At 38.7% G+C, this 23422-nt stretch overlaps 1 protein-coding gene across 3 annotated transcripts in view; it reads right to left on the reverse strand.

Moving 5' to 3' along the window:
• Positions 1-428: 428 nt before the first annotated feature.
• Positions 429-23422, reverse strand: part of LOC124711891 (Fanconi anemia group D2 protein) — a 206393-nt gene continuing 183399 nt past the window's right edge. For 2 of the 3 annotated variants that reach the window (XM_047242136.1, XM_047242138.1), the window contains exons 21-25: positions 21261-21495; positions 17233-17419; positions 16973-17122; positions 12761-12928; positions 430-788 (exon numbers count right to left, since the gene is read on the reverse strand). In XM_047242136.1, coding sequence (XP_047098092.1) covers positions 600-788; positions 12761-12928; positions 16973-17122; positions 17233-17419; positions 21261-21495 — 929 coding nt within the window. In that variant the 3' untranslated portion in view covers positions 430-599. Of the gene's footprint in view, positions 789-12760; positions 12929-16972; positions 17123-17232; positions 17420-21260; positions 21496-23422 lie in introns of all 3 variants that reach the window. The other variant, XM_047242137.1, reaches the window with a different exon arrangement.

Genomic DNA, 23422 nt, shown 5'->3' on the forward strand with positions numbered 1-23422 from the left:
TCTTCAAGAACTGTGAATTTTGTGGTTAGGTTTTTACTGCTCGTAGGTATTCAATAGTAAACTATTGTAGCAGTATGTGGATGTTCGCCTGAAAATTATTAATGAGGCTTATCGAAAGTTAAAACAATAATGCATTGGCCATATTAAATGTGTACATGGGGAGTTGCAAAAAGTGGAAGTAAAAGACTGTGAAATGCAATGGTGCACCAATCGGCTGCATTATTTACAGTAGACAGTAGTCACACTTCCAACACCTATTTTTTCAGCCAGTAAGTTGACACTGAGGACAATAAACAAAGAAACAAAGCACGCGAGAGTCATCACAGATTGTGGGAACTATTGACTTGAAAGAGTGGAAACATTGCAAAAAGTCTTTATAATAATTATAATTTATTTGTTATTAACAATCTAACTTTAATTTCAACATAGTAAAATAACATATGTACAATTTATGTAGCACCATCAGTTTCAAGATGAGTTCATTAAAAATCAGAGTCCTAATTTAAAAATTTTACTTCACACATACTATATACAGATGTAAAGCAGAACTCATCCTAAGTGCATGGTTAAAATGCAAGCACTTGTTGTCTGATACAGGTTTACAGTTCTTCACTATAGCTCCGATTGTCATTGTCACTTTCAGCTGAACCATCGTTCTCATCTGGACATTCTTCCTCTTCTGGATCATCCTCATCCCCTTCTGCATCATCATCATCATCACCACCACCATCATCATCATCAGGGTTTGACTGTCCAGCTGCATCATATTCTGCTCCATCTACAGTGCTCTGCAACAATAAACAGAGATAACAATATAAATCAGTTATTGGAAAGTGGTGGAAGAAAAATGAAGTAAACAAAAAATATTGTTTTGGAAGACATTCCCAAAACAGTGAGAAAGTATATATTGCTTGTATGTGTGGTATCATGGCTAACAGTCAATCTATAGTCACGAGGTCCAGTTCTGATCCTCAGCCAGCCCTTGGAGTTTTTCTGTCACTTACCGCTTAGCTCACCTATTAGAATGAGTTTTCACTGTGAAAAGTACTAACATGTATGATGGGTGGGAGTCCACATTAAAGGGTATGTGTTGTAAAGTGTGGTTGGTTTTCTTTTTTTCCCTTGTAGTCATCAGTCTCCTGACTGTGGCTGACATGGCCCGACACAAATTCCTTTCCTGTGCTAATCTGTTTATTTCAGAGCAGTACTTGCAACCTAATTCGACAATTATTTGTTGTACACATTCCAGTCTCAGTCTCCCTATACAGGTTCTACCATCTACAGCTCCCATTAGTACCAAGGACGTCATTCTCTACTGTATTAACACATGTCCTATCATTTTGTCGCTTCTTCTTGTTTGCCGTTTCCCTTATATTCCTTCGTTTGATGGATATTTTAGTTCAAAGGATGGTGGGAGAGAAGAGTATCGAGCATCCAACTTCCAAAAGGATCATGTGTAATAAAGTACTACAGTGTTCAAAACAAGCTTTGGGTTTAGGCCACCTGTAACTTACGGGTCTTATATTCAACTGCAGGATGCAGATGTTTCACAGTGATCAGATGCACAAAAAGAAGAAGCATGAGCTTCCAGACTGATAAAAGTGATGATAAAATTATAATATTCTCAATTTTTCGTAATATTCACTTGAAAACTAGCATAAAACTAGATAATGGAAAGTAATTTAACAAGGATCTGTGGAACTCTCAGGATCACACAAACTGAACAAGGCTACAAAACCACCACAGAGAAATGGAGAATGGTGAAATGTAACTGTTTGGAAAATCTTGAGATTATGTGTGAAGGAACAAGGCTGCATTTTGTATCTGTTCTTAAAATTGGCTGAATTTTTTAATACAGTATTCCCTTTCTCATGTACATTCCCTTTTTGCATATTCATATCTACATGACCAGGTAGAACAGCTAAACTAAAAGAAAAGGATTTCTGTTGTTGATCAAACACATCATGCCTTCTCATCTTCATCTACCATATTCAAATATTTATATTTACAGCAAAATTAAAAATTAATTTTCTGTTAATGTAATAACAGTAAGATGTTTTGTTGATGAAATATGCCTCTGAAATATAACTTTCACAAGCAGCTTTCTGGGAATTAGAGATTGTTATAGACACAAACAGGAAAATAAAGTCACATCATAAATTTTACGATTTAGGCCAGATCGCAAATGAATGGGAAGTCTGAAAAGCAGATACGAACCACCAGTGGCTGACTACTTCTTAACAATATGTATTGAATAACCGAACATCACCATTTGGGAAATTTTGTGAACTCTCAAAGGCTTTTGATTGTGTGAATCATGAAATTCTTCTAGATAAGCTTAAGTATTTTGATATGAGTGGGACAGTGCACAAATGGTTTAATTCATATTTAACTGGAACATTGCAGAAGGTTGAAATTAACAGTACAGGTAGTCTGCAAAAAGCAACAGAGTCCTCTAACTGGGGAGTTATCAAGAATGATGTCCCACAGGGTTCAGTCTTTGGTCCCTTATTGTTCTTATATACACTCCTGGAAATTGAAATAAGAACACCGTGAATTCATTGTCCCAGGAAGGGGAAACTTTATTGACACATTCCTGGGGTCAGATACATCACATGATCACACTGACAGAACCACAGGCACATAGACACAGGCAACAGAGCATGCACAATGTCGGCACTAGTACAGTGAATATCCACCTTTCGCAGCAATGCAGGCTGCTATTCTCCCATGGAGACGATCGTAGAGATGCTGGATGTAGTCCTGTGGAACGGCTTGCCATGCCATTTCCACCTGGCGCCTCAGTTGGACCAGCGTTCGTGCTGGACGTGCAGACCGTGTGAGACGACGCTTCATCCAGTCCCAAACATGCTCAATGGGGGACAGATCCGGAGATCTTGCTGGCCAGGGTAGTTGACTTACACCTTCTAGAGCATGTTGGATGGCACGGGATACATGCGGACGTGCATTGTCCTGTTGGAACAGCAAGTTCCCTTGCCGGTCTAGGAATGGTAGAACGATGGGTTCGATGACAGTTTGGATGTACCGTGCACTATTCAGTGTCCCCTCGACGATCACCAGTGGTGTACGGCCAGTGTAGGAGATCGCTCCCCACACCATGATGCCGGGTGTTGGCCCTGTGTGCCTCGGTCGTATGCAGTCCTGATTGTGGCGCTCACCTGCACGGCGCCAAACACGCATACGACCATCATTGGCACCAAGGCAGAAGCGACTCTCATCGCTGAAGACGACACGTCTCCATTCGTCCCTCCATTCACGCCTGTCGCGACACCACTGGAGGCAGGCTGCACGATGTTGGGGCGTGAGCGGAAGACGGCCTAACGGTGTGCGGGACCGTAGCCCAGCTTCATGGAGACGGTTGCGAATGGTCCTCGCCGATACTCCAGGAGCAACAGTGTCCCTAATTTGCTGGGAAGTGGCGGTGCGGTCCCCTACGGCACTGCGTAGGATCCTACGGTCTTGGCGTGCATCCGTGCGTCACTGCGGTCCGGTCCCAGGTCGACGGGCACGTGCACCTTCCGCCGACCACTGGCGACAACATCGATGTACTGTGGAGACCTCACGCCCCACGTGTTGAGCAATTCGGCGGTACGTCCACCCGGCCTCCCGCATGCCCACTATACGCCCTCGCTCAAAGTCCGTCAACTGCACATACGGTTCACGTCCACGCTGTCGCGGCATGCTACCAGTGTTAAAGACTGCGATGGAGCTCCGTATGCCACGGCAAACTGGCTGACACTGACGGCGGCGGTGCACAAATGCTGCGCAGCTAGCGCCATTCGACGGCCAACACCGCGGTTCCTGGTGTGTCCGCTGTGCCGTGCGTGTGATCATTGCTTGTACAGCCCTCTCGCAGTGTCCGGAGCAAGTATGGTGGGTCTGACACACCGGTGTCAATGTGTTCTTTTTTCCATTTCCAGGAGTGTATATTAATGACTTGCCACTCTATATTCATGAAAATGCAAAGTTAGTTTTCTTTGCTGATGATACTAGTAATCACACCCAAGAAGAAAGAATCAGCTGGGGAAATTACAAATAATGTCTTTCAGAAAATTATTAAGTGGTTCTTTGCAAATGAACTCTCACTAAATTTTGAGAAAACACAGTTTATACAATGCTGTACAGTAAAGGGCATAACACCATTGATAAATATATACTATGAACAGAAGTCTGGAGCTAAGGCAGAATACTCAAAATTTCTGGGTGTGTGCACTGATAAGAAATTAAATTGGGAGAAACACAACGATGACCTGCTGAAACGGTTAGGTTCAGCTACTTATATGGCATCATATTTTGAGGCAATTCGTCATTAAGAGAGAAAGTATTCATAGCACAAAAGTGTGTAATCAAAATAATAGCTGGGGCCCCTATAAGATCATCTTGTAGACATTTATTTAAGGAACTCGGGATATTCACAGTACCTTCGCAATACATATATTCACTTATGAAATTTGTCATTAATAACCCATCCCAATTCAAAAATAATTCTAGCTACAACACTAGAAGAAAGGATGTTATTCACTATTCTGGACTAAATCTCACTTTGGCACAAAAGGGGTAAATGATGCTGCCACAAAAATCTTTGATCATTTGCCAAATAGAATTAAAAGTCTGACAGCCAGCCAACCAACTTCTAAAAGCAAATTAAAACAATTTCTGAATGACAACTCCTTCTACTCAATAGATGAATTTTTAGATATAATGTAGTACCTGTAAAAATAATTAATTAATTATTGTGTGTAAAGAAAACTTATGTTAACCTTATGTCGGGCGCGGTGTTTGTCGCAGCGAGATTGGGCGTGGTGTATCAAATTGATCACACCGTTTATTAAATTCTGTTCACAAAACATATTATAAGTGCCAAATATATTTAAATAAAGACAAAGATGACATATGAGCACAAGTGCAGTACAAATATTCATCATTCAGATTTCGTATCATCAATGTTGGGCTTTAGTAACAAATGATAAAAATGTCGCTCTTTCATTTGCTTCTTATTTCACTAATAAGACACATTACAAATGACAATTATCTTTACAGAAAGGCTATTATGACACTGGATCAGAACAACAATGATATTACAACTCATTCATTTGTTTCATCGTCACTTTTTGACTACTGTGGTAACAAATGCGGAATTTTTACGCATTCAGAGCAAAAGGGTTCAATGTGTATCAAACAGATATGCTTCTGACACATTTTGCAACAATATTTTGTCAGTCTTTTTTTTTCTGTGCAGGTATTACACCTTTTTCTCTTGATCCCAGTCCCTTGTTCTTCGTTTCTGCTTGTGTCTTCTGCTTCTTCTTCACACGTTTTCCTATATTGTTGTAGCCGCAGTTGAAGATCTCTGTGAATTCCTGAGGTGTCCAAGCATCTATGAACCAAGTGAGATAGAACTAACGCATGTGAGAGTTGCTTCAGGAATCCTTTTCTTCGTATAAAATTCTCGTTGTTGCCATAGTAAATTACTTGTGAACTGATTCCACTCATATTGATCATTACAAAAAATATGACCATGGGCCAACGGCACACATTTCTTGCTACATTGTATGAAGCGGTCAACTTATCTGTAGTGTCGACTCCACCTTTGGTGCTATTGTAAAATGTTACAATGGATGGCTTCTGTTTATCTCCATTGTCAGCATCTACTGAATTATCTTCATGCAAACTTGATGCCAAGATAACACACGTCCCCTTTTTAGGAACGTAGGAAACTAGAGTACAGCCTTTCTTGAAGCCAAAAAGTGATCTATGGACAGCCCCGCCTTTACTGGTAGCAAACTCCAGAGGAATCTCACGCTTGTTTTTCTTCACCGTCCCAACAAAAGAAAGATTTTTTCTTCTTAACTCTTCTATCAAACCAATACTAGTAAACCAATTGTCTGCTGTCACATTTCGACCTGACTGATAAATTGGTTCACATAGTCGCAGAACAACATCTGAAGGTTTATTGCTAACGTGGTACAATCCTTCTGGCTGCAGCCCAGCGTATATTTCCAGGTTATAGAGATAAAATACTTGGGAATCCACAAGAGCATATATATAATTCCATATTTGTTTGGTTTGCTAGGTATGTATTGGCGAAAACTGCACCTTCCACGGCATCCTTCAAGTTTCTCATCTCCTGTAACGTTTTCTCCGAGGGTGTAGAATTTCTGGCAATTCTGTACAAACAGAGAAAATATTTCCCGAATCGCTGTTATCTTGTCTTATTTTCTCCTTTCATCGCGAGTCACACGATTGTCAAATCTAAGGCACTGCATGATGAATTTGGAACGTTTTATGTTCATAACGAGATGAAATTTTTCAATTCCATCCCCACCACTTCCCCACAGATCTTCTAAGCTTTGTCTGTTACTTTTGTTAACAGCAGCCAAAAACAGAAGACCTATGATAGCTTTTAATTCAATAATATCTATAGGTTTTATGTCTCTCTCTCACTGAAAAGAAGCTTTGATGTTCTCAATATACTGATTGGTATACAGAATTATAATTGACAAAATGTCGTCATATATGAGGCAATTCCAACATTCCAAAGGCGTTCTAAATGCTTTCGCCGCACCTATAGGACCAGGTAACTTTCGAATAATATTGTGGGCCCTGAAACATACTCTGTGTGTTGGTGGAACTTCATTCCATTTTGTCTCCTTGTTCCTTCAAGTATAATAATGCTGGCTTTCTTCAAGTACTTCCTCGTCGTCTTCACTGTCGTTTTCCTCTGTTTCTGAATCTTCCAGCCGAACTTCAACTGCGTCATCACAATTTGTGTCTACTTCATCTTCAAAATCCTCTTGAACTTCATCATTATCCTCTTCGAACAACATTTTTTGTATTTCTGCAACATGATTTCGGTCAAGGAGGTTGTACGTCTTACTGTAGCCTGCCATGATCAAGTGTCTCACACCTAAAATGATAAAATTGCTATAAAATAACGCAGTCAGGTGCAGAGTATCAATTTGATACCTGATACTCAAACATTCTAAACTGACGATTAAACGGTCCAAAAAGAAAATAAGTGCATTACACATTGTATATTAACATTGTACTACTTACTACGTTATGTTGATAACCAAAGAAATAAATTGTTGAAACGCAACATGAACGGGCGCAGTGTATCAAACTGATCAATCAGCACATATATCGCAGTCATATGGACACTGAAGCACAAAACAATGACAAGCGTTCGGAAAAGGCTAGCTACTTGCGAGTAGGCATCAGTGCTGCCACTTGTTGACAAACAATTTACAGTAAACTTCGAGGTGTATCAAATTGAACAGCCGCGCCAGACGGAAGGTTAAAGTGACACATTCCACATCATTATGAAATGCCATATTCATGATCTATGGAACATGGATTAACATATGTATGTATGTAAGTATGTATGTATGTACATGAAGGTTAACAAGTCACATCAACACTCATCTAGTACCTTGTAACTTACCATCCTAGTACCTTGTAACATACCATCACTGAAAGACATCAGAGCTGTTACACCACAAGCATTCCAAGTAGATGATTTCCCACATCCAAGGAAAACAATGAGTCACAGTTCTTAACCATATTACAGTGACTCCTCATTTGAGTGGACTGAAAGGTACATTACACAAGTACATGGTTGATTCATCCAATTAAGACTTATTTTGTCTAAAGAGTTTTATTTACTGCATACACCAGACACAGTGTCTCCAGGTACTATAGTATACAACAGAAATGTTCCTTTTACTCATTCTCTTCATGTACACTGTCTTCAGAATCGCACTGAACTGTATGAGAAACAGAGTAAATTTATTGTTAGTTGAACAGTCATAAAGACCTCTTTCCTTAGATCCATCAGAGTAAATAAGAGTGATATTTTGATGCTCATATAAATAACGTGAAGCATTTTTATATTATGGAGTGCAACATTCATAAACTACATTAAATTTAAAAGCAACTGATGTCACTGTAACAGTTAGGATAGAAATATCTGCCACATTGAAGTTAATGAGATGTGTCTGCATCACAAGCTGTCCAATTTCTCTTTTGCAATTCAGGAACATGGTTGTGCACATGGATTACAGACTGAATACTGTAGGATTAACTGGACCGTCTATGCACATTACACCATTAGAAGCTACTGCTGGATGGCAATCAGATGCTCACCAGCTTTTGTGCCAATGTTTGGCTACAGACACATTCCAGAATCCATTCTCACCCACTTCAAACTCTTGTTGATGTTGGTACCTAACAGTTTTGAGTATGATGTTCATGATATTTCATAAATAATGATGACACATTTCAGTTGGGACTAGGAAGGTTTTGTACACATTTCTATTGAGGCACTTGACAAAGTCTGTCTGAAAGAAGCTGCATAAATATTCAGTCAGATCTTCATAAGATTTCAAAATGCTGCAAAAACTGGCAACTTGCTTTAAATTTTCAGAAACGTAAAATTGTGCACTTCACAACATGAAAAAAACATATTCTCCTATGTTCATAGTATCAATGAATCACAGCTCCTACAAATACCTGAGTGTAACACTTTGTAGGGATATGAAATTGAATAATTACATACACTCAGTCATAGATAAAGCAGGTGGCTGATTTCTGTTTATTGGTAGATTAATGGGAAAATGTAATCAGTCTACAAAGAAGACTGCTTACAAATCACTCGTGCAACCTGGTCTGGAATATTGCTCAAGTGTTTGGGACCTGCACCAAACAGAACTAAAAGTGAATATTGAACATATATGGTGTAGCACAGCATAAATGGTCACAATTTGTTTGCTTCAAGTGTCACAAAGATGGTGAAGAAGCTGAAAAGGCAGACTCTTGAAGGTGTATACATAAACTATCTCAAGAACCCCTGCTTATAAAGTTTCAAGAAGCGATTCTAAATAATGACTTTAGGAATATACTACAATACCTTGCTTGTCACTTACAGAGGGACCATGAGGACCAGATTAAATTAATTACAGCACATACAGAGGCATTTAAACACTCATTCTTCCCACTGTTGATTGTGCTCACTATAGCAGATGCAGTAACAGCAAGTAGCCAAAATTCACAAAACTGTTGTATATACTACTGCGGAAATTAGTTCTTTGCAAAGTTTATGTCTTTGTGTGAAAAGACGATGTGAGATTTGGAAGAAATACTATCAGTTACACCTCATGAACTAGACCATATTTACAACAGAATAGCCTGTGTTTCTTCAGCATTGCAGAAAACGAGGTGGAAGATACAGACAACCTGCTCTTAGAGATTGTATGTGGAAAAACTAGGGGCGAAAATAACCATGGAGGAATTAACATGAGCCAGTAATTATCATGTTCGCCTCATATCGAAAAAACAGTAGAGATTTTTAACCTCAGGAAGGGGGGGAGGGAGGGGGGTTGAATGAAAAGCTATTTTAGGTGTGGTGGGCAAAATGTCAAGACAGAATGGACCTCATTTTAAGGAATGATTTTTGGTAGTCACAGCCTCGCTGAAGCAGTTAATTAATATAGTCTAGACAAGAACAGCACTGAGTGACAAGAGATGTGCTCCTAAGTTGTGTTTTGAAGGGAGCAGCAGTATCAGGATTGGATGCAATGGCCAGGGAAATCTGCTTCTGAACTAGGCTGGTGTGGGAATTACATCCAATGAATGCTGAGGTGACAATGGTGGTGTATAGCTGTAAACAGTCTGCATCAGAAGAAATATATTTGTCTTGAATGACAAGGCTATATGGGCAGCCTGCAAGTACTTTACTTTCCGTATTTTAGAGGAGGTATTACAGATGAAAAAAAAAGAACTTTCAGGAAACATAGGCTCTAAAATACATACCTTAAAAGCTATGAGCACTTGTTCATCTTTGCTAGTGTGAAGCACACTTCTTCTATTGAACAAATGTTCATAGGTCTTTAAATATACATTTTAGAACCTACATTTACAAAACTTCTTTTTTGTTTTGATCCATACTACCTCCTCCAAAAATATGAAAAGCAAAGAGCTTACAGTTGAAGAGAGGTGTTTCAGAGTACTGAAGATGAAAAACTGCTCATAGCTCTTAAGCTACGCAATTTAGAGCCCATGTGTACTGGACTTTTTTCCTTGTTTTGGCACATTCTACTACTGCTCAAAACAACTGATGCATTTTCTAATACCTTGTATATTATCCAACCTCAAACACAAAGTCTTAAGCATGTTGAATGCTAATGAAGAAAGATGAGTAGAATCAGTTGTCATTGAAAAAAGTCTACAGATACCAAAGTACTTAATTAGTGTGGTCCATAAAACCTCAAAAATCATTGCACTGACATCCTTACAGTGGGAACCGCATTCACTTCATTATCAACCACAAGCACATAATCGTAACAAGATAAATTAACACAGACTTGCCAGCAGACACCCCCCTCCCCAATAATCCTAAGAAGATTCTTTATTTGCAACAACACAAGCACTCTTCCATTGTTGTTGTGGTCTTCAATCTGAGAACTGATTTGATGCACCTCTTTACACTGCTCTATCCTGCACAAGCCTTTTCATCTGAAAATAACTACTGCAACCTACATCAATTTTAATCTGATCTCTGTATTTAACCTTTGGTCTCCATCTGTAATTTTTAACCCCCAGACTGCCTTCCATTACCCAATTAACAGTTCCTTACTGCCTCTGGATGTATCTTATCAACTGATCCCTCCTTTTTGTCAAGATGTGCCATAAAACTCTTTTTCTCTCCAACTCAATTCAGTTCCTCCTCAGTAGTTACTTGATCTACTCATGAAATCTTCAGCATTCTTCTGCAACTCCACATTCCAAAATCTTCTGTTCCCTTCTTGTCTGAACTGCTTGTTGTTCACATTTCACTTCCATACAAGGCTACACTCCAGGCAAATACATTCAGAAAAATACTTCCTAACTCTTACACTTTAATTAACTGTCAACAAATTCCTCTTTCCAGAAATGCTTTTTGTGGTCTAACCAATTTTCCTTTTATATCGTCTCTACTTCAGTCAAATATTAAAACTTGTCTACTACTTTTGGTGGCTCATTCTCTAGTCTAATTCCCTCAGCTTCACTTGATTTAAATTGACTACACTCCATTACTCTTGTTTCACTTTTCTTGATGTCATCTTACAGCCTCTTTTCGAGACCCTCTCAATTTCATTCGACTGCTCTTCCAAGTCCTTTGCCGTCCCTGACAGAATTAGTATGTCACATTCTTAAATGCTATATGTCTAGGTTTGCCTTTCTTTAACCTGTCTTCTTAGTTGCAGGGTTAGTACGGCCTCATGTGCTCCTAAATCACTCCAGAACCCAAACTGATCTTCTCTGAGCTTCTACCAGTTTTTACTTCTTTTGTACGTAGTTCGAGTCAGTATTTTGCAACCAGCCCTTATTAAACTTATGGTTCAGTAATATTCACACGTAGCAACATCTGCCTTATTTGGAATAAAAATTATTACATTCTTCTCAAAGTCTGACGGCATTTCACCTTTCTCATATATCATATTCTTCATTGGAATCCACAAACCACATGGTGCTCAGTTACACTCTTAAAGCTGTAACAACAACAACAACAAATACTGTCTGGAATACAAGCACACTATGAAGTATGATGGCACAAAAATTTTGGCACAGACTGCCAGGTTCTGAGAAAGTATTATAAAAGAGGTAACTGAATGCAAGCTTTGGGTAAACTTAATCAAAAGGCAAGCTAGCTACCAACTCAGCAAGGCATGAGATGCCTCGAGGAAGCACACAGTGAAGAGTCTGTGACCATGAAAATGAAGGTAACACTTCCTTAGTGCATTCTCTGGTGAAGGAGGAGACATTATCACTGGTAATCTAGTGTGTGTCTTAATATAACTCTGAGGAGCTGATTATTTTTATGATGTGCCAATGTTTGTATTCCACCCAGGAGTTTCTAATACTGTACCAGTGGTAGGAAAGTTCATTTCCAGTAAAAGAAACCACAACAATTTACTCTAAATTGCATAGAGAATTAGTAAACAGAATGCATCTGCATATAGAATAAAAGAAATCTTCACTAAGGAGCATATGATTCTCAAACTTCCATAAAAATTGATTCTTTTGCAGCAGCAGTGAAATAGAAGAGAAGATTTCTGAGATAAGTGAGTAGCCAGCTAATGCTCATGAATTCCTGTCACAAGAAATTTACAATATTTAGAGAGGAAAAGAACTTTCTTCATTCTTGATATACTTCTTCATCTAGTTCATTAGTAGTTTAAATCACACAGTTTTTCCAGTATGCTGGTGTAACCCCCCACCCCAGGTCCTCCTTTTCTACACACACACTCCATTTGGATAAGGAACCACTTCTGATGAAATGAAATACTCATTTAAAAACCTCTGCTTGTTTCCTTAAGACTTCTGTAATATTGTCTGAAAAGTGTGACCACTATTTGTACAATTAATTCTGTGAATAACTTGCACACTGAAGAGGAAGCAATTGGCAGCAGTTAGTTTCTGTGTGTATGAAACAATGGTAGAAAAATGCTGCTAAAATATTTACTTGTAACATTTTAACTGGTTATATCCATGTTTTTTTAGTTTCTTTGGACTTTGGCCATCAATCTTTTATTTTTGGAGGATATGACACAGTTATTAACAGTAGTTTTCTATGTAAAAATGGGAAATAGTGTGTGAAACAAAACATAGGACAGTGAGTTTAAAATCAGATTGAACGAAAGAGCAAATTTTAAATAGGAGATGAAAACTGTAGAAATAAAAAGAAATGTTCAGTGATTACCTGTGACGAGATAACTTCTCCTTGCAAATTTCGATTGCGGAGGTTGCCTGCTGTGAAAGCCCCAATGCAACCATTGGCAGCTAGAACACTTTTCACCTGCACTCTCAGCTGTTCCAATGTTAGCCTCAAGCGTGGTACAAATTTTGTTACAGCTACATTCTTTTGTTCCTGGAGAAAAAAAAAACTGTCACTTTACTAATGGGTGTGAAAAGAATAAAGCAACACATACAAAGGAGCCATAAAAAATGTATTCTTAATAGAACACTTGAGCCTGAGCTGGTGAATTCTTTACATATGATACTCAGCATGATTAAACATGGAAACTGTTTGTTGTTGTATGTGCACAATACTGCATAGGTTAGAAATAGCAAAATATTATGTTGGACTGATATAAGCATATGTGAATTCTTGAGGACCTCACAACAAGTAGGTTCATCCTTTGGTCCGAATGACTTGTGCCTCTCCTTCCTAGCTTTCCCCAATATACCCCCCTTTCCTCCCCAGGGAAGGGATAATCATTCTGAAAACTATGTTAGTTTTAATATGTGTATATAGACAATATTGCAATTTTGTCTCCTGGAGGGAAGAATTTGTCTGCCATCCTGTCTCCTTAAATTTTATAGTTTTATCAAGAGAATTTCCTTGATGATATTTGTTTATACAGCTGTGTTTTAATATTAGAACAACCAATTTCGATTGATACATTGAAGCCTCTATCATTATTTGCATTAAAAAGGAGGTAAAATCCCACTTTATATGGCCAAAAGAAAACTGGAGCTGTCACATGTGGAAGCCTGACTTATCAAGCTCTCCCTGATTTATGAAGCTCTCCCAGAATTTATGCCTCCACATAGTATTCCACGCCATATGCAAAAGCAAACATCTGCTATGTGTTTTCTGCATGAAAAAGTTTGTCTTAATTATTATCTGAAACCACACAAGAAAACCAAGTTTTTTTTTGTTTATATATGACAAATTAGGTGGCAGGTCACCATCCACTTTAAGGATGAAAAACTGAGGTGTGCTGATTAATTGTGATAAGATTGGTACTGCTCCATCCATTATACTAAAGCATTGTTGCAGCCTCGGTCTAACGCGTCAGTAGCACGTTAGAAGTGAATATTAAACACGTGTTAACTTGTTAATCATGACTACATTCTTATGACTATCTCTTGTACACAGTTAAAGTAACTTCAAATTATTGAAGAAGCAGAAAATGTTGGAAACCACACAGAGGGAAGAAAGTACTATGTGAATGAGGATTGTATTTGCGACTAGTGAAAAAACAAAATGAGGCTTCAAGAAACAAACTGTAATTGCCCAGTATTTCGTGGTCAAAAAGTGAAGCATCTGGACCTACAAATACAGGCTCTGTGATTACCTAGATGAGAAGCAACAATATGGATATGCAGTGACTAGTGAATTGTGTGAACTCAAAGCACTGGCTTTAGCCAAGAACTAGGAATCACCAGTTTCAATGCTAGTTGGGGCTGGCTATCATGATATTTCAATTGATATGGATTAGGTTTCCAGAGGAAAACTACCATCGCTCAGTGACTCCCAGGTGAATTTTCATCGCTATGTGATAAATTTGCGCCACAAATATTCCTGTATATTATCACAAATTGGTAATACAGATCAAATGCCAGTCTATTTTGAGAATGAACAAAAAAGGGAAATTCAGAATCATGATATGAACTGGGAGGAATGAGAAGCAAAGGTGAACAGTGATGTTGCATGTAGCTGCAGGTGAATGAAAAACTATTCCAAAAATATCACTTAAAGTCATATTGGTCAGAGTGAATCCAAAAAAGAGGATGGTTGTAGTTGACTGGGTGATGCATGTTTGGCAACATCATCCTGGTGCATTACTAAATTTATGTAACATGTTGATCCTGGACACCTTCCCTGAGCATACAGCTGAGGAAGTGAGATACAAGTTACAAAAAGGGAAAACTGACTTGGTCATTATCCATGGAGGCCTAACATCTATCCTGCAGTCACTAGAATGTGCATGGGATTTCTGTCTGTTACCACTGGTGGGATAATCCTTCAAAAATGTGATATCACAAATTTGCTGGATGGAACAGAAGACAACACCCAGAGGGGAGAGGTTGATGACAACAGTGACTCTTCCGCTACTGAAGACAATAAAGGAATGATGAATAAAATCATTATGTCAGAATCATGTTTTTCTTGTAAATAAAACACAAATTACAGCCAATGGTTCATTTTTTCCCCCTACCTTACAATTAGGGTGCAAGGATTATTCAACAGTGAAGGTTATTCAGGTTTATATGGTAACCATGTTTTATATTATATATCCACAAGCTCTGCTCTATTTGTTCTAATGCCTTTTCCCCTTCAACAGCTTCATACTTCTCTGTGCCCCTTGCTTCTGTTAAGTTTACAGGCCTATGTACTCTCCTCCACATGTTTAATAAGTGGTAACATGCAACTACACCTGCCTACACTTGGGTGAGCTCTCACTGCCACTGTATTCCTATCATCTTTCCTCCTCCTGTCTTTGCCTCACAATAGCACTCGCCTCTACCTGTCTCTTACTTCTTCCATATTTACACCACAAGAAAAGGAGGAAATGATGAGATGCTGTCAAGAACAGACTGTATCTAATTTGTTTTACAATGACTGTAAGGTAGAAATGATTTAAAGATGTAATAGACTTACTTCTAAAATTAAACTGAAGCTTTAGCCATGGGAAGTGACCTCCAAGTTCTGTCTGCTACTGTGAGGCGATATGCAAATGAACTATGTGCTGAACTCAAAATTCTATTATAAATTCCCCCAATGAGATTCTTATGCGCTTAGTGCATCTGCCTATGGAATCCCGGCCTCTGTTGAAGAATTGGATTAGGTGAGGTTGCTTGCCTCATAGAAAGTAGTTATGCATGTAAATTATTAACATCAAGTTAACCCCACCAATATGTTTGACTTGGTTTTAGGAAAGGGTTGATTTCACAATATATGTGTAGTCTGAAATGTCAGGAAAGATAATCAGAATTATTCCATTTGAAAATTACATATACTAACAAATTGAATAATTGAGGTGATGCCTCTTGTGTGGACAGATAAAGAGAAAGGAGTATAGCACGAATCTATAATTATAAAGCCTAGCAATGTGGATTGGCACTTCTCCTTAACTAAATGAGATCCTTAACCGAATGAGAGCACAAGATTCTACTTCGCGTTCTTTCCATCAGTATCAAATCACAGAAATAACACGAGAATGTGCTGCCATGCTCAATGGATATCAAATAACTTGAAACTGCAGTGATAATTTTGTCTGGTTTTTTGTAGTGTTAAGAATACAAATTCTTTAAAATTGTTGAAGAAGGGCATGGGAGCTAAAAATGTTACATTACAGTCAATAAGGAAGACTTAGCTGAAGAGAAAGAGAATGCTTGAAGTTACATCAAGGACATGCAGAGACTCAGTCTAAATGTTCAGATATTAAGAAGGGAAACAAGAGAAGTGGGTGGGCATTTTACATGTGGGGGCTTAATATTAAAGATTTAATAATGTTCTTATTGAGATCAAGCAACATGTTAGTCAGTACGTTGGCCAAAAATGGACTTCCACATCCACATCATACTCCGCAAGCCATCTGACTGTGTGTGGCGGAGGGTACTTTTGATATCACTACCTGAGGCCCTCTTCCCCTGTTCCCCTCGCAAACGCCAGATGGGACTATGTGGTGACAGAGGCAGAGATCGCCTCACACTTTGGTTTGAATCTGCAATATCATTGCAGCTAACGAAGGCAAATCAATAAACATTTATCATGTTCTGCATTGGGGGGAAAAAAAGGAACATGTGCAATATTAATTTCCTTATAGTCACACTTATTATCTGGCTTACACAAATGGTATGCTTAACACTAAAGATCACAACACAAAGAATACTTAAAACTGAGGAAATTAAATGCCTCAATTTGTTACTGCTTGCTTCTGTGGATGTAAACTAGATATAATTCAAATTATTTGCTCTGTGCAATGAGTACTAAAATTTATCTCTCAGCATTCACAGGTTAGTTTTATTTACTTCAATGTGACTTCTGTTTACAGCCACTGAAAAAATGTTTGCTGTTTAATCCTATTATAACAATTTTTGAATGCGATATACATCAATTACCAATCTGAAAAACACTGTTTCTCCAAATTTTGCATGCTTTGCAATTATTTACTATGCTTACCTTTGTATAGAAACAGAGATTATGCAAAAACCGATTATATTTTTGCAAATCTTTCAGCAGCAATATGACTTCCTCTCGTTTGTCTCTGAGAAAAGCATCCATCAGTCTGATACCACTGTTAAGAAACAGTTTTAGCAGTTGCTGAGACATCTGCAGCGAAATTACTTGTAAGTTGCAAAATCATAATACAATTTGACTCTACAATACCATAATTATTATTAGTATAACCTAAATAATGAACTTAGATTGGAATAAATTACCCTAATTACAGCACTCAAAGTTCCTCCACTATGAATTTTAACAATGGCCTCAAATTCTGGCAAGAAGTCAACTATAAGCCTCCAAACTTTGAACTGCTTTTCACTGCTGGACATACTATTAAAAGCATCTTCAGCTCCCTCCAGCAGGCATTTGAATAGCTGAACAAAGAGAACACTGAAGTTTGATCTGGAAAAGAATAATAATAATAATAATAATAATAATAATAATAATAATGATAATAATAATAACCTATTTTACTACTTGAATAATAATGTCAATGAATATAATATGAAACTGAACTTATATCGAAACTTCTTAGGAGGTTAAAACTGTGTGTTGGACCACAACTTGACCCCAGAACATTGTCGTATGAGAGCAATTCTATCAGCTGAAGAACCGAGTCACTACTCATGACCCAACCTCACATCTTTGCTATTGCTAGTATCTCTCTCCTACTTTCCTAACTTCACACAAATTCTACTACATACCTTGTGGCTCTAGCACTCCTGGAAGAGAGGAACAGCAGAGTCAAACATTCGTTTTGTGAACAATGACTTAGGCTGTGGCTATGCCATTTCTCTGCAACTCCTTTCTTCCAAGAGAGCTAGTGCCACAAAGTATGCAGGAGAACTTCTGTGAAGTCTGAAAAAACAGGAGAGACGTAATATCAGAAATGAAGCTGTAAGGATGGATTATGAGCTGCACCTGGATTGCTCAGCCTGTAAGAGCACTGCTGGCAAAAGGCCAGTTTCCAGGCTCAAGCAACAGTCCAGCATACAGTTTTGATCTGCTTGGAAGTTTCAAAACAGTGCACACTCCCCTGCAAACTGAAAGATTTATTCTGTGAACTAAGATTTTTTATAAGTAAACAATTAATTGTTTGAGCATTGTGTCAACATAGTACATAAGTTAAGTATCAACACATCTAATTTGTAACTGGTTATAAATGCATGTTTAAGAAAACGTGAAATGTGAATGAGAATAAACTGATATTCATGAAACTGATATGGTGTTAAGCAGCAGACAGGCATATAAAAAGGTGGAGAACTGGTTATCTTTTAGACTACACCTCCGTAACAGCTAACAAACACACATACTGCAACTATCATCTCCCTAATTTGCTATTTGAGATCAGGTGTCAATGTCACGAGACAACAATGAATTGGCATAAGAATCATTTTAGCAACGATACAGGCTGCAAGCAGGAAAATTCAGTTACATAAGTGTTTTTGAAAATGCACAGCTAATTATGAGCCGGTAACAGAGAACAAGCATCTCAGATATGGTAAAGGTGATTGGCTGTTCATATGCTATGTTGTGAGTTGTAGAAAGTGGATGAAGGCTGGGAAAACCATGAGCAGACAACAAGGTGTCAGATGTCCACACCACATCACAAGACGCAGAGATCAGAGGCTTGCCTCCTCAGTAAAGCAGGATTAGGCAATTATATATGGCAGATCCGATGACAAACTACAATGCTGGTTCAGGCAAAAGTGTTTTGGAGAACACTGGTCAATGCACTTTGGGGTTCCACAGCAGATAACCACCATGTGTTTCCATGTTGACCCAGTGACGTCCATTACGATTGCAGTCAGCATCAGATCATAAAGGTTGGACAATTGATCAATGGAAATGCTGCCTCATCATATGCATCACATTTCTTGTCCAGATGTGCCATCATACAGGAAAAGATTGCTCAAAAGGAGAAGAGTTGCTCAAAAGAAGCACCATACCATGGACACAGGCAGCTCATGGTGGTATTTTGCTACGGGGTACGTTCACCTGGACACCCATGAGACCTATGGTAGTAATCACGGGCACCACGACACGTATGGAACACTACTGGGTGCCAGCTCTGTGCCCACAAGGATTGTATTTTATGGGAACTGGGCAATCTGTGCATACATATCTGGTGTTACTTATCTTGGAAAGCAACCAAGGATGTACCGAATCCCTACCACACATATCTGCTGCTGTACTGTGTTCCGAAAGCAGACCAACATGCTGTTAAGCAGGTGGTCATAATGTTGGGTAAATAACCTTCAGACTGAAAGATGCAACAGTTTGTTGGCCTACCCTGAGCATAACTCAGGCCACACCACTGTTTGCAAAAGACCGTGCCCAAGTACAGCTTGGGCTGCAGTTTTCTCAATGCATGAGCCAACCATCATTTGAAAACTAGACTCATTTAGTATGAGAACAATGTACGAACATCTTGCTATGGGGCCCTTGAGAGGCTCTGCCTCCTGTTGTCAATTTCTAAAATTTTTTCAAAAGAAACATTAGTTAACGTAACAGCTGCTGCCACAAATGGCTGAGCAGAAATTCTGTGTGTGTGTGTGTGTGTGTGTGTGTGTGTGTGTGTGTGTGCTTGTCAGGTTTTGCAGTTTGCAGTAATTCTGCTACAAATATGTCATGTTTGTTGAGGGAGCAAGAAACTTTGGAAGCTCAAGAGGACGAAATTGCTCAATAACTCACCTTACAGCATGATAAGTATAGTTTCTTTCTTTATTATTTTAAAATTTTTAATCTACCAAAGAAATAAAGCAAATATGCAAAATAAATCTGAACCTTGGTTCACTTTCATCTACATATTACTCTTCAAGATGGACTGCAGACGCATGTGCAAGTTGCGTTTGCGTGAGTATGCGTGAGTGTGTGTGTGTGTGTGTGTGTGTGTGTGTGTGTGTCTACTGCTGACAAAGGCCTTAATGGCCGAAACCTATAATTGTGTGAATCTTTTTGTTGTGCTTATCGCGACTCAGCATCTCCACTATATGGTGAGTAGCAACTTTCATTCTCTGGTATTGTTTAAGATACATTAATTACATTTGTCAGAACCGCTTTCAATAATAGGATTTTGGGCAGGTTTTCTCAGCCCGGAGGCCTCCTAAAGTGGCTGGCCTTCAAAAGGTTAAACCCTTCTGCTCAAAGAAAAGGGGGTGAGCAATTTGAACTGTAGAGATATTCCACACACTATTATGTAATTCCTTTTCATTTCCATAATTGTTTCTTTGAAGTATAGGTTGAACAGTAGAGGATGAAGTCTCACTGCCTTACACCATTTTTAATACAAGTGCTTTGTTATCGTTCCCTCTCAGTTCCTGTCAACACTGTAAATGACCTACCTTATGATATAAATGATTAATGGAAAATCTCATATGAGAAGTATTTGTTTCCTACCTTATGATATAGCTGATGCCTATTGTTCTGGGGATATCAAATATCTTGCACAATTTGATACTGTCAAACATTTTTCCAAGACCACAGAACCCTATGAAAGTGCTGTGACTTTTCTTAAGTCTTGCCTCTATTATTGAGTGCAATGCCAGAACTGTCTCGCTGCCATCTTATACTTTATTAAAGCCAAACAGATCATTATCTAACAGAATCTCAATTTCCTTTTCCATTCTTTTGTATATTATTCTTGTCAGCCATTTTGATCCATGAGTTGGAAATAGTGTGCAATAGTTACTGCATTCATCTGCTTTTGTGATCTTCAGGGTTGCGTGGTTCATATTTTGAGTAGGTACATGAAAAAGAAGCTTAACATTTATTCCCAGCTCCTGAACTTGAGTCCATTTTCAGCACACACAGATATTGTGTAGAGATACAATCTCTAAACACTGACACTCGACTAGAAGCACTACAAGAGATGTACTGATCATCTGTGTGGCATACCTGTATGTTCTGAAAGAAAGGACCCCAAGTTTGAAAGCTGAAGCTATAACGTGCAATTTCTCATTTACTTGTGTATCTACTGCTCAATGCATCCTTTGTTGGAGAGTGGCTGCCTTTACTCACACCACTGTTTGTATTCCATCCATGATTATCCTCACCACACAAGACAATCATATTAGCTAATTATTTATGGCTCTGACAAAATTCTGCCAGTTTTCTTACGAAATTTAACTGTAATGAAGGGTTGAGGGCTCACCCTTACTGCATGGGGTTCATCTATAATGCTAACATATATTTGACAATAACAATTGTAACTCTCAACAATTTTTTTCTGAAGTGTACCTACTTATTAACAGTGGGAAAAACTCGTAGGCTCCAGTTGTTATTTCCATTGTTAGTATGCTGCTCAATTTCTTCTCTTACTTCTGACAGGGTATCTCTGAGGAACTGAAGTTTATCTGAGGAACATGAAATGTAGCTACTGAGGAGGATGCGTAAGCCACGCCCACATGCTGCTCCTGTCTCAGGACTTCCTGTCTCTGTAAACCACGGCCTGTTCAGGAATGCACGGCATACCTCCGCTGTAAATGTAAAGCAAAATTAAAAAAATAGTTTTGTGCATCTGACTTTTCACAGTTTTGTTCATTTGGTTTCTTTATTCATTTCTTTACTGTAATTTGAGCAATGTCATCTATACTACTATATAAAGACAAGTCGTTGTTAATATATAAAGATAAAACGTCATTTAATGTTGTTTCCAAATATCTCAAAAAGTTATCGAACAGTTCACTTCAGATTTTTACACAACTCTAATCAACATTCAGATGGACACAGGCTGTATATCTTTTAAATTTATATAAATATCTCATACAAAGGGGAAACATTGTTGGTAAAATTCTTCAAAATTATTGACCGATTTACTTCAAATTTTTACACAATATGCTAATAAACATTTGGACTGCCATAGGCTACATATTTTTTTCAAACAACAATGTCCAAGCTTGCTGTTAAAACTGATTGTGAAAAAGAAAATTCTGTGCTGAGCTGTGCTGTGACAAGGTGTGGTTTCATGTTCTTTCTCGTAGCCAGTTTTAACTACTATAGCAGGGCATATAAACCATTAGACAAATTGTTTCTTGTAAATTTATTCTTTCTCCTTATTTGTAGTTTTAAACAAAAATTGTGTACACAACAATATGATTTTCTGTTTTCTTCCACACAGTCAGTTTTACAGAAAAGAGGAAGTTCTATATGTGATTTATCAACTGATGATTAGAATACTACTACAGAATCTGAACTGTCTGGAAGTTTATAATCCTATCCATATGAAGAAGTGATTTCAATTCCCAATCTAGTACTTATTGGCAATAACAATAAATAAGGCTCAAGGTCAGAGAGGAGAGAAGAGGAGATGGACAGAGAGAGGGGGGAGGAGGAGAAAATATTGGCATTAATACATCCACTACATAAAAAAGGAAAGAAAATTGATCCTAACAATTACAGAGGGAATTATCTCTTGCCAGTGACAAATAAGGAAGAGCCAATGTAACTGGTACACCTGCCTAATATCATGTAGACCCTCCGCGAACACGCAGAAGTGCTGCAACACAATGTGGCATAGACTCGACTAATGTCTGAAGTAGTGCCAGAGGGAACTGACACCATGACTCCTGCAGGGCGGTCCATAAATATGCAAGAGAATGAGGGGGTGGATATTTCTTCTGCAAGCACCATGCAAGGCATCCCAGATATGCTCAATAATGTTCATGTCTGGGGAGTTTGGTGGCCAGCGGAAGTGTTTACACTCAAAGTGTGTTCCTGGAGCCACTCTGTAGCAATTCTGGACATGTGGAGTGTCGTATTGTCCTGCTGGAATTGCCCAAGTCCGGCAGAATGCACAATGGATGTGAATGGATGCAGGTGGTACGACAAGACGCATACATGCAGGTCACCTGTCAAGAGTCATAGTTAGAAGTATCAGGTGCCCTGTATCACTCCAACTGCACACACCACACACCATTACAGAGCCTACACCATTACAGAGCCTCCACTAGCTTGACTAGCCCCCTGCTGACATGCAGAGTCCATGGATTCATGAGGTTGTCTCCATACCCATACACACACATCTACTCGATACAGTTTGAAACAAGACTCGTCCAACCAGACTACATGTTTCCGGTCATTAACAGTCCAACGTCAGTGTTGACAGGCCCAGGAAAGGCGTAGAGTTTTGTGTCATGAAGCCATCAAGGGTACAAGAATGGGCCTTCGGCTCTGAAAACCTACATCGATGATTGTTTGCACACTGCACTTATTGATGGCCCAGCATTGAAACCTGCAGTAATTTGTGGAAGGGCTGCACATGTGTCATGTTGAACAATTCTCTTCAGTCATCGTTGGTCCTGTTCTTGCAGGATCTTCTTCTGGCTGCAGCGATGTCAGAGATTTGATGTTTTACCTGATTCCTGATATTAACAGTACACTCGTGAGATGGTCATACAGGAAAAT

This window comes from Schistocerca piceifrons, chromosome 8, assembly GCF_021461385.2.
Source record: "Schistocerca piceifrons isolate TAMUIC-IGC-003096 chromosome 8, iqSchPice1.1, whole genome shotgun sequence".
Classification (NCBI taxonomy): Eukaryota; Metazoa; Arthropoda; class Insecta; order Orthoptera; family Acrididae; genus Schistocerca; species Schistocerca piceifrons.